Below are 12419 nucleotides of genomic sequence, written 5' to 3'. Positions count from 1 at the left end.
TGACGGTTCAGGACCACGGAGAGCACCACGCGTGCAACCCCCTCCCCCGACCCCGTAGACATGCACTGCCTGTGCCGCCCACCTCGCACACGCTTCCCTTCTGCCCTTCAGGAAACCAGCATAGACACGGCTCCCTCCAGGAAACCTTCCCTGACCCACCTGAACAGGCGGTCATTTCCTCCTCTGGCCTGTTGAGCAACCTGTGTATCCCTCCACCACACCAAACCCATTATGCTGATTATGTTTGTACAAGGATCCATCCCACACACGCCAACAGACCATGATCCTGGAGGGCCCGTACCCTGTGTGATTCATCTCCACGATCCAGTACAGAGGGGGCGCCCAGAGAATGTTTGTTGATTGAATGAGTAAATGGCATTTAGCAGGTGCTCAGGAAATGTGTGTTGGTTTGCATCGTGTGTCTGTTGCTGAGTGACTCAGAAAGCAGCCAGATTCCTCTCCCGGTACCACTAGAAAAGGCATTTCCTTCCTGATTGACTACACCCTCCTTTAGCATCCACCTGCCATTTGCCTCCACTCTTTAATTGCCTTCCCCGCAGGTCACCACCCACGGGTGGGGAGAAAGCACCTCCTCTCAGCTGCTGCTATTGCCAAGCTGAGGACTTGCTGGAACCCCTGCCACCCCCCAGCCCGGGCTGCCTCACGAGCTTTGCTCAGAACGCTCCATCTCCGCCTCTCTCTCTCTCCTGCTCGAAACAGATGGCTCTGAGTCCCCACTAACACAGAAGTTCCTGTGCTGTCATTTGCACATTTTTAACACTTTCTAAATTACAGAAGCTTCAGTCTCCTTTGATCATGGGCTCAAACTATCGGAAATGAAGAATCCATGGAAGGACATTGAGTCCAGCCTCTTCCCTGTCCCACGGAGAGGCTGCACCTTAGAGACGGCCAGTGGCCTTCCCAGAATCATTGTACTGGACACCGTCTTTGTTTTTGTTTTTCGTCATTTTTTTCTTTTACTGCTGTTTTGTTCTGATGCTCAGAATTCGTTCCCTTTCCTAACAGCATCCTGTTCTCCTGGTATTAATGGGGCTATAAATCAAGGCACGGGTGTAGAATCTAAGCTAGTCCAACTGGACTCTCTTGCCCAGGGCTTTCAATCTTGGGCAGGGTGGCAAAAGAATAGGGAGAAAATGTCTCAAGCTCTGGGAAAGACCCCAACATAGGAGGGCCCAGGGCCCCTGGCTTCTGAATCTCCAAACGTCTCATCAATTCTGTGAGCTCCTGATATGCTTTCAATACATCCCTTTCCTGCTTAAGGTAGGCAGCCTGTTTCTGTTGCCTACAACCCCACAACCCAAACTGGTGTGCTCACAGGAAGGAGCACGTGCAGGCACACCCCTCCCTGTGTTGAGACAAAGCGTGGCTCCGGCAACCTCTGCCTGCCTCCTGCCAGTTCTGTCTTTAGAGACCGCATTAGATCAAACAACTTCACAAGCCCTCCCAGGCATGGAGGAAAGTCAGACACTTCAGGGAATGAAACAGACAGACCAACGTCCCCGGTGTTGGCTGGAACAAGCCAGGGTGGAGCTGTGGGAACCTAGATATGCATGCTCAACCCCCCAAGCTTTAGGTCAAAGTGGAAAAAGAGCTTCTGTCAATACCCTACAAACACACCTTCACGTGCTCACACACCAACGTAGAGATGAGCAGGTACACACACACATACACACACACACACACACACACACACACACACACCTGCATGCCAGGATGAAACCTGGGAGCTGGAATGCAGCCTGTGTCTGGGAAGAGTAATTAACACATAAAGAGAGCAGGGTCAAATTTGAGGACTTGTCCTGCTGAGCAGCTTTTTTCCTGCTGTTGACATTCCCAACAAACAAGCCCCGCATGAGTTAGTGACTGGGATTACCCAACAAGGGCCCTTCAGGCTGGGAAGACGTGTTCTATTTACTGGACTCCTCCACTCTAGCCTAGTGGCTGGGCTCTCCTGGGCTGTCATGGATCTAAACCTGTGACCTCAGCCCACTGCCACCGGCTGCCAAGAGGCAGGAGGTGGGAGCCAAGTAAAGCTGGGGTCTGGGCTGGCTGCAGAGGAGACACTGACCTCTGCCACTCCCAGGGACCACGGGTCCCAGAGCCACGCCCTGCCCCAAACCACTCTGGACAACAGCATCCTGTAAACTCCTGGCAGGGCACGTTGTGCAGGTCAGTCCTGGGGAGGGCCACCTTGCCCTGCCTGGCAACCCAAACATCACGATGCACTTGAGTCAGAAGAAAGTACCCCGGATTATAGGATTAGAGCCCCAGCTCCTCAGCCGGCGTCTGAAGCCCCTCTGGTTCTAGCCGGTCTCTCTGGGCTCCTCTCCCTGCTCAACAATACACACAGCCTCCTCTCTGGCCACACCACACCCCTGCGTGATTCATGACATATCTTCTGCCCCACACCCCTACACCTAGAACTCCCTTCCCCCACACCTAGTTACCAGCCCCAAAGCCACCTCCTGGAAGGTTTCTAAGGGACAGAATTCCTTCTTCTGCCCATAGGTGGGCCTTACTTGGCCTGTGCTACCTCGGCTGTGAGGACAGGGTTGGAGTCTGAGTCACTGCCCGCCCCCCTGATGGGCACCTGCCAATACTGATACATATTTGTCGAATCGGCATGAACAAGTTCTCTGATCTTCCTCTGCAGCCAGGGAGGGACTGGACTCCGGATGGGGTGGGGGTGGGGGTGGGGGGAGGCTGGTATTCTGACCCTTGGGCAGCCCTCACCCATTTTCTGGGAGCTGAGCCTCCCCTAGGGCTGTTGGGAGGAAGGTTCAGACCCTGGAGCTGGGCATCTGCGAGTGTAGACCCAGCCTGTGAGAACCCGTGAGGCCTGGGCCAGAAGGCCGCATTCAGCACACCTCTCTCTCGAATGTCACCGGGAGTCTGCAGCTCTGAGAGGGACAGGGAGTGACCAGGTCACACGGCCAGCAAATGCCGAGAGCGATCGTGGCATCCTGGCTCCAGCCCAGACTGGCTGCCTCCTTCTCAGGAAAAACAGATCTTCCTCCTTGTAACCCCGGGGGCGGCCTGCTTCATGAGCTCCAAGCATCAAGTCATGGGTCAAGGGGCTGGCCAGCCTCTGATGCCAGCTCCCGAGGGAGGGCTGACACTGGGGCAGGTGTGGGCTGGCACTGGCGTCTAGCTCCAAGGGCCTGTCACAGCCAACAGGGGGCCGCGGGGGATGCCACAGAAGGCAGGAACAGAGCACCAGGGGTTGGGGGCTGTGCAGGCCTGTGGGTTGCTGCTCTGCCCACAGCTGCTGGGAGACAGGCACAGCCTGGCACGGCCAAGGTGGCAATCAGCAAGTGATCGCCTGGCTGGGCACCAGGGGAGGGGAGGGGAGCTCAGACTCATGGGCAGAAAGAACATGCCTCCCCACCGCCGCCCGCCTGGAAGCTGTTGATCTCCCGCAGGGCCCACCGAGCCCAGCTGTTCTGAGCCCAGTGGCAGGCGTGGGTCCCACAGAGCCAGCCCTCCCTGCAGGCTGTGCTGGGGGGGAGTGTGGGCTGGGCGCGGGCCGGGGGTGGGGGATAGGGCAGGCCAGGAGTCCGCAAGCACAGCCACGAAAGCCCCGCGGCCACCGCGCCTGTGTCTGCGCGGGCGTGGGCACCCCTGGAACTTGGAGCCACATCCCCACACCAGCACTCGAGTGGAAACCCACCTCCGAGACCACCAATTCGGCCCCCACCTTTTGTTCGGAGGGTGAATTCACGCAGAGGGTGTCCTGTGCCCTCGCGACCTGGCAGACAGAGAAGCTGGGTCAGAGTGGGAGGTCCAGCGTGGGGACACCTAGAGACTCATGCTGGGCCACCCCCTCAGTTTCCCACCATAGGGGCAGCCTTGCATCCTCAGCATGGACTGCCCACCTCATCTCCTCCTCCTCTTCCTCCTCCTCCTCCTCCCAGCAGAGGCACAGAGATGCTATAAATAACAGGTCGTCTGAGGCCTGAAATCCTTGGGCTTTGTACTGGCCCTGCTTTATTTAGGGCCCGGTGGCAGCCAGGCTGAGGACCACAGGCTGCCACGGCCTTGTGCTGGGTGCAGGCGCAGGCCCAGCCCTCCGGTGGAGGGTGCTGACAGCTCAATTCCCAGCCCAGCCCCTGGGGCCTGCCAGCTCTCTAGCTGGGAACGGAGAAGTGGCAGGTGCAGCTCCGCCAGGTCCCTGAGCCACAGCCAAAGGGGCAGAGACGCTGCTACTGTGGGGGCCAACAGGAGGGGTGCAGGTAGGACCGGCGTGGGGCGGGGGCTTCAGGGGTGCTCTGCAGACGCACTGGTGCCAGAAAGCAGGCCTTGGCTCTCCGGGTCCTCGCTGTCTGGGGTCCCTGTGGGAGGAAAGAAGCTCGGCCAGCCCCAAAGGGGTCAGAAGATGCTTTGGGACCAGGCCCGGGCACAGACTGCCAGGAAATCCTCCGGGTTCCGTTTGCAAAACAAATTCCAGATCCAACCCCTTCTCACCACTTCAATGTCACCACTCTGCCCTGTCCCCGTGGCCTCTCTGCCTCAACACTGACTCCCCTGCAGTCTGTCCCCAGCACAGCATCCCGAGTGGTGCTTTGACAACGGAAAGCAGACTGCCTCGGGCTCCTCTGCTGGAAACCCGAAGCAGCCCCCGTCTCACTCAGAGCCAAGCCCCAGTCCCCGCAAGGACCCCCCAGACCCTCACGCTCTGGCCCCGTTACTGTTGCCCTCATCCCTATCACTGTCCCCCTCACTCCTGCTCCAGCACACTGGCCACCTTGCCGGTCCTCAAACACATCAGGTACCTTCCCACCACAGGGCCTTTGCACTGGCTATTCCCACTGCCGGGAGCACCTTCCCCCAGACAGCTGCACGGCTCACTCCTCACTTCCTCCAGATCTTTGCTCCAGAGGCACCTGTGCAGTGGGGCTCTCCCTGACCACCCTATTGAAAACTGCAACCTGCCCCCACCTGTCCCTCTCTCCCCTCCCTCCTGCTTTATGTCGCTCCACAGCGCTCATCCCCTCCAACATGCTGTAGCGTTCACTTTTTCTGTCTCTGTTTTGTCTGTGCTCACTAGAGTGGCAGTTTCTCTAAGGGCTTGGACCCCTAATGCAAGGGGTGGGGGTACCTGTGCCAGGATGCCAGGCCTGGACCTGGTCTCTCTCCAGGTACAGTGCCGTCAGCAGGAAGCAGCTGCCTCCCAGGGCGATGGCGAAGACGCAGCACAGGAAGCTCTGCTGCAGGCTGAGGAAGCGCTGCAGGTAGGAGTCGGGGCGCCCAGCCCGCAGGGCGCCAGAGATCTGCGGAGGAGGCGGGGGTCTGCCAGGCCCGCCAGGCCAGCCCCCAGGCCTTCGCAAGTGCGGTGCCTCCCCCAGGCCCGCCCCGCCCCGCACCCCAGACACGCCTTACAAGTCCTATGAGATAGGGGCTGCTGGCGTCTCCCAGTAGGTGACCCACTGTGATCTGAAGCGCCTCTGCGGTCCCCCGGCACCTGGGCACCACCACGGACTGCAAAACACAGGAGCACCAGGGGGAGCACCCCAAGTGAGGGATGCCCACCTCCCGCTGCCCGCCCGCCTGCCGAGGGCCTGCCTGGAGGTGTGACAGGCTGGCCAGGTGAGTGGGACGGGAGGGAGCCAGCAACCCCCAAGGCCCGACGCCCCTCCTGAACATCAGGCCCATCCAGAGGCTCACGAAGCTCTCCGGGGCCCCAAGATTGGCACACCAAGGCCCCTGATCAGGGCCACCTTCTCGAGAATTTGCCATTGAACTGGGAAGGGACAGGGCATGGCTGTGACAACAGAGAGTGGCCAGCTCAGGGGCCCAGGGGCAGGAGTGCAGGCGGGTGGGCTGAAGAGGGGGTGCACAGCAGGTGTCTGCGTGTGCAGGCTCTCGGGCAGGGGCGGCACAGGGGGCTCAGTCTGTCTCTCGGGAACATCGATCCCCCGCTGGGCAGAGACCAAAGGCAGCCTCGATGCAGAGGCCAGGACTCCGGGGAAGAGGCCGAGGAGGTGAAGAACATGAATTCTTTGGAGTCAGACTGTCTGGGATCCAAAGCAGATTCCCCCCACCATGAGCTGTGTGACTCTGGGCAAGTTGCTTCACCTTTCTTGCTTCAGTTTGCTCATCCCCAAATGGGGATAATAACATCCCTCCCTCGAGGGTTATGTTCATTACCATTATTCATCTGGTGCCTGGAGGCTTCCTGTGGACACCAGACTGAAACAACATCAACTGAAGCACTTGAACTTGCTGTGCCGCCTGCCCGAGGTGCTTTCCCCTCTCTGGTCCAGCTGGAGCAACTCTATTTGCCATGTAGGACTTACCTTTGGCCACCTCCTCTGTGAAGCCTTCTCGGAGTTCGAGTACCTGCCCTGAGCTCCCACAGCCTCCAGGTACACCCCTAAGTGAATGCATGTCCCCCAGACCGGGAGGGGTCCCCTCTTTGTCTACCTCCCTTTATTCCCTACACCGATTGGGCAGCAAAGCCCCTGTCTAATTTCTCCTGGGGTCCCTGGGGTATACAGCAAGACACAAAGCACAGAGGGGACCAGCTGAAAGTTTGCCAACCAAATAAGTCAAGTAGAACTATCTGGGAGGCTGGTCCCAGGAGAAACCCGGCCAGAAGCCAGGGCCAAAGCAGGGGAGGGGAGAGAGGCAGTGGGTGAGGGGTTTGAACAGAGATCAGGTGGCCACACCGTCCCAACAGGGGAGCCTCCCACCCTGGAGCCTCACCTGCCCAAGACCTAGGCTCCCATGATCTGAGCTAACAACAATCAATAATGATCATAATTTTCAACATTTATTGAACACTTCCTGTATGCATGTTATATATCAACTTGAACAACCCATGAGGGAGATGTGATTATCTCCTGCATTTCGCAGATGAGAACAACCTCCCCAGGGCAGGTGGGGGGTGTGGTGGTGAGCGACTTCCCCAGGGTGGTCATCGGGCCAGGAAATAGCAGGGCTGAGGTCAGGTCCCAGGCCTTCTCCCTCCAGGGCCTGGCCTTTTGACCGCCCTGCTGTTATGGGCAAGGAGGAGCTGATGTTCCTGGCGATATTTATGTGTTTGTAAAAGGACATTTAGAAAATAGAGAGAAAGGTAAAGAGGACAAGTTCATCGCTAGCTCTGCAAACGGGTGGAAGAGTAACAGTAGCTGGCAGAGAGGCTGGGACTGTGCAAGCAAAGGTGGAGAGGCAGGAGCCAGGGACGTGATCTCTGGATTCCAGAACTCCAGGCGCAGGGCGTCTGGAGAGAGCTGGGCAGGGCAGAGTGGCAGGAGTCACTGTGGGCGACCAGCTGGTCCTGGGGTCACAGGTGCTGAGCCAATCTGTCCAGGCATTGAGGGAAGCTGGGCCTCTTGCCCACCCCTGGGACCTGCCAACAGCCCTGAGGAGGAACTGACCACAGCTTTGCACCTTCCAAAGACTTCCTGCTCACCCCATAATTATGTGATTACTCACAGTGGCTCTGGGGAGACAGGTGGGGCTTCCTGGACGGAGGACCCTGGATGTCCAAAGAGATCCACACGGAAGCTGGGGCTGCTCGGACCCCCAGAATAAGGTCCAGGCAGGCTAGCCCCCTCCTCCCCTCTCGGGAACCCCAACCTGCTGGGCCCAGGCCAGCCGCTGCCACTGGCGGGAGAGGTGGGTCTCCCCCAGCCTGTCCTGGGTCCCTATCGTCCACATGCAGCCAGGGAGCCCGGCAGTAGCTGGAGAGCCCAGGGGGGTAATTTTAGAAATAAGAGGCTTTTGGGTTCCCAAAAATCCAGGCTTACTCTATTCTGAGACAAAAACACCTCTGTTTTTGGCTCTCCCTTCTCAGAAGAGCTGTTCCCTTTATAGCCCCGGGCAAAACCAGCGCCAGCCAAGGGCTTGCAGAAAGTGGGAGCAGCAGCCACCAGGTGCAGACTCGGGGCAGCCTGCCTCCTGTAAGCCCTCAGCCCGAGCACCCAGACCCCCCGCAGGGCGAGACTGGTGAGCCAGCAGATGGCTACCTGGGGGGCAGAGGCTGAGCAGGGGGAGAACAGGGAGGGGACAAGCCTCCAGGGGAGTTTGGGGAAGTCTGCTGAGGAGGTGGGTGAGCGCCTGCTGGCTGGCTTCCAGAACCCCAGAGGACAGGCCTGAGAAAGAGGGTGTGGGCTCCCCTCGGCTCCACTCCCCACGCTGGGGGGTGGGGTGAGCTGGCTCTGGGCCATCCCGGGTGGGGCCCAGACAGGCAGCAGGGCTGGCAGGGAGCTGCAGACCACAGGAGCAGGTTGGGGGGGGGCGGGGGGAGCTCAGGCTTGTAGGGAGCCGGACTCCCCAAGGCCCAGCCGTGCCAGGGGGAGGCTGCCAGAGGTGAGGCTTGGCTGTGTGACTGAACCAGATCATTGTCATCCACAGAGGGGGCTGTTGGGAAGTTCACTAGAAGTGCAGATCCCTGGACCCCAGCACAGACCCACTGAATCAGACTCTGGGGACAGAGGGCCTGGAATCTGATTTGTAACAGGCTCCCCCAGACCTGATTCTCATGCACAATGAAGTTTGAGAGCCACTGGACCAGAGAGCCCCTGAGGTCCCTTCTCCAGAGAGAATCTGGATTCTCCCCTTGTGGATAAGGCAAAAGAGGAGCAGTATCCTGTGGCAGGACTGATCTGGGGGTGGGGAGGGGGCCCCCACATCCCCCATTCAGGAATATGCATGATGCAGGTGTTAGCTCGTTGCATCCTTAAAGCCTGGGGCGTAACTGGTGGATTACCACTCTACCTATTGTGCAACTGGAAAAACCAAGGCCCAGAGAGGTTCAGTCACCTAGCCAGGGTCACACAGCTAGTGAGTGGCCAGGCTGGGAGTGGAAGCAGATGGCCTGCGGCAGAGACCTCGCACCTGGGCTCTGCTGTCCCCTCCACTCTGTCCCACCCACAGGCTCCGACCTCCCAGAGACCCGCAGTCTCCACGCCTGTTTTCCTGCCAGCTCCTCTTGGCTTCCTTTGCAGCCCAGAGCTGTCCACCTGACCACCCCCTCTCCTTAGCTCCCTGCACACACCCCCCAGGCCTCCTCACGCCCTCGGGCCCCTGCCCAAAGAGAAGCTCATCTCCTGCCTCAGGACTGAGCACAGGCCAGCAAAGGGGACCTTCCTGTGGCACACCTCTGTCCCCACATACTTCCTGCCCCTGCCTTGCACCGAGGCTACTTCCTCCCACAGCCCCGGATCCCACCCCCTGCTCACCACCCCCAGGGGCCCCCTCTCTCCCTATCCCCTGGAGGCTGCCTGGCCACACCTCTTGAACAGCAACCCCAGCTTCCCCTAACCTTCTGCCACTGCCACCACCACCTTCCCCTCTCTCGTCAACACAGCTCCTGGAGGGAGCTGTCCACCTGTCCACAGCTGTCCACCTGTCCACAGCTGTCCACCTGTCCACAGCTGTCCACCTGTCCACAGCTGTCCAGGTCCTCCTTCCCCTCCCACTGCCCCTCCCTGCTCCAGGTTGGGCTCTGTCCTCCACAGAAGGGTCCCCGCCTCTGCCCGGAAACAGCAACCTGGGGGGACTGAGCTCCAAGGGCTTCGAGCACTGGTCTAGCTCCGGCCTCCAAAGTGCAGAAAGCCAAGCTTTGGCCGAAAGCTCCAGGATGGCAGGGAGTCGGGGGCAAGAGGCCTAGCTGGGGTGGTGGGCCTTGCTCAGCTTCAGGGGCTGGAAGTCACCAAGCCAGAAAAAGACCACAGGGAGCCCCGGGGGTGGGCTGAATCCAGCCAGCTCCCCATAGAGGTCAAACTATACGGCTGGCCAGCCCCTAACTGCCCCCCACCTCCCTGCTCCCCTTCCACCCCCTCCTCTTAGTTCTGCAGGGAGCCTGGCTCTGCCAGGTTAATCATTCTTGCAAACATAGACACTGGGGGGACACAGGCGCGATCCTCACATATCTGTGGGGCTGTCATGTGGAAAAGGGAGCCGCGCAGCAGGGGGCAGGCGGGGGACGCTGTGGGGGGCAGGTTCAGCTCCCTTTGAACCGCCTGAGCGTGAACAAGCTATGTCAACGGGGGGTGTTAATCTCCCTGCGCCTAAAAGTGGACAGTCCCACAAGTGGAAACACGTGCCAGTGCTCTCCCGTCTGCCGAGGGCTTTCCTGCGGGCTGCCTCCCTCGCCCCACCCCGCAGGTCGGGACTACCCCTTTTTATAGACAAGGAAACTGAGGCCCAGGGCCATTCAGCAACTCTGTGGCTGAGTGTGGGCTGCAGCCCAGGCCTCCTGTCTGAAGGGAGGGGCAGAGACCTGCCGGCCCTGCAGCTGACACACTCACCCAGGAGCCAAAGCCAGAGCCGCCCTCTCCACGCTCCCTGAGCATGGGCCTCGGGGAGGGGCAGACATCCCGGCAGGGAGTGAGCATCCTGTCAACAGTAGTATTCAAGCAAGCCTTGCTGACTAATTGGCTGTACATCCCCACAGCCCTTTCAAACTCAGATTCTAGGACACCAGGATTACTTTGGGGGCTAGCAGATGAGAAGGCAGGACACTGAGTCCCTGAGAATCCTCGCTGGGCACTGGGCAAAAGCTTCACATGAATGATCTCATTTCCCCTCACAACAATCCATGAGATAGGTACTGTTGTCAGCCCCATTTTCCACACAGGGAGACTGAGGCTCAGAGACACACAGTGACTTGCCTAAGGTCACACAGCTTATAAGTGGCAGGATCGGGGCTGAAAGCCAGGACTCTTTCCTGATTCCAGGCTCATGCCCCTGCACTACTGCCCTCGAGACAGCTCCCGGCCCTTTGCCAGGCTGCTCTGCTTCCCTTGTGCCCAGCACCGGACTGTGCCAGGCTGCCAAGGAGGTAGGGGGAGGGCCCTCAGGGTGCTGCCAGGCCTGGACCCTGTGTCACCTACAAGGGCACAGCCCCTCACGGGGTTCAAAGTCCTTCCCTGTGTGTCTCCCAGAAGGGAGGCTGGACGAAGAGTGTGAGGCTCAGGGAGGGGCTGTGCTGGACTCTGGGCACAGCGAAGTCATGTGGTCAGGACAGCACAGGGTCTCATTACAGGCCAAGCCGGCCCCTCGCGTGGCAGCTCATGCTGTGGTGGGCCGGACCCAACTGTCCTCAGTGGCCATTGCCCCAAAGTCCAGCATGGAGGCCCCAGAGACTTTGCTAAGGAGCAGAGTGGCAAAGAGAGAGGGAGGGAAGGAGCCTTCGGAGTTACAAAGCCCAGGCTCCAGTCCTGGCTCAGTGCCTTGCTGCTGTGTAACTTTGGCCCAGGCACCTTCCCTCTCTGAATCTCCATTTGCTCATCTGCAAAATGGGCATGATGGTCAGAGGAGATGTTTGAGGGTGTCAGGGAGGCCTCTGGTCCAAGGTAACTGCTCAATGACCTTGGTCTTCTACCGAATGGCCTTTGAAGCCCCCCCAGCCCCCAAGCTGCTCGGCAGCAGAGGCCCAATCCTGAGCTGGACAGACTCCAGCTGCCCCCAAGATCAGCCCCCCACCCCGACTCCCACACCTACCAGCAGGATGTCAGCAACCACTGCCCAGTTGCAGGACAGGAGCAGCTCCCCAAGGGCCAGGAACACCTATGGACAGAGGGCGGCCTGAGTGAGGGCTCCCAGACCTCACTGTCTCTTCCCAGCTGGGGACAGGACAGACGGGCTGCAGGGAGGAAGGCATCACCACACTTACTGGGGCGAGCAAGGTCTGAAACTGCTTTTCCACCTCCGACAACCTCGAAGGTGGGTGGACAGTACCAGGTGGGCCAGGCCAGCAGCCATGCCCCAGAGATGAGCACCCAACCCCTGGCGTCACCCGCTGGGCCCTGGGAAGAGGAAGCCAGGACTCCCAGGCCACTTTTAAAGGTGAGGAAACAGACTCTGAGAAGACAAAGGCCAGAGAGCTACTAGGAGCTTGCCTGCCCCTCTGCCTTCTCCTTGGGCCTGCATACACTGATAAGGCACCTACTGTGTGCCAGCCAGCCTGCCAGACCCGGGCATCCCACCAATGGCTGCTCCCAGAGTGTCCCCATCCCAGACCCCTAAAGCAGCATGGGACAGTGAGCAAGGCCTCGCACACCCATGTTCAGACAGTGAAACTGAGCCCGGTCAAGGCCGGGGCTTGTCTAGGGTCAGCAGCTGGCCCAGGGCGAAGCCAGCCCAGAACACGAGGCTTCCGTCCCCTGTCCAGCACCCACCCCCTGCCCTGCTCCCGACAGCCTCCTGAACCTCCCCATCTCGTGCCAAGGGATTAGGACAATCTCCATTCCCCTCACTCATGAAGAGTTTAATGAAGCAGCAAGAAGAAAGAGAAAAAAAAAAGTCTCATTTTTCAGAGCTTCTAAGAGCTTATTGCTGGGCTGGAATTAGTCATTCCTGGAATCACGGGGCTGTGCCTGGGGCACCCAGAGGCCTGATGTTCAGAGGCCTACGAGCACGGGGGCAGGGAGACCGAGGGACCACTGCCT

The 12419-nt window shown here is 59.5% G+C and overlaps 1 protein-coding gene across 2 annotated transcripts in view; it reads right to left on the bottom strand.

Annotated features, from left to right (window-relative positions):
* Positions 1–3964: 3964 nt before the first annotated feature.
* The window catches only part of SPNS3 (SPNS lysolipid transporter 3, sphingosine-1-phosphate (putative)), a 45310-nt gene continuing 36855 nt past the window's right edge, over positions 3965–12419 (bottom strand). The window contains exons 9-12 of one of the 2 annotated variants that reach the window (XM_012779187.2): positions 11473–11538; positions 5401–5499; positions 5120–5291; positions 3965–4352 (exon numbers count right to left, since the gene is read on the bottom strand). In XM_012779187.2, coding sequence (XP_012634641.2) covers positions 4279–4352; positions 5120–5291; positions 5401–5499; positions 11473–11538 — 411 coding nt within the window. In that variant the 3' untranslated portion in view covers positions 3965–4278. The remainder of the gene's footprint in view (positions 4353–5119; positions 5292–5400; positions 5500–11472; positions 11539–12419) is intronic. The other variant, XM_012779188.2, reaches the window with a different exon arrangement.

This window comes from Microcebus murinus, chromosome 18 (assembly GCF_040939455.1).
Source record: "Microcebus murinus isolate Inina chromosome 18, M.murinus_Inina_mat1.0, whole genome shotgun sequence".
Lineage (NCBI taxonomy): Eukaryota > Metazoa > Chordata > Mammalia > Primates > Cheirogaleidae > Microcebus > Microcebus murinus.
This window is presented reverse-complemented; position numbering and strand designations above follow the sequence as displayed.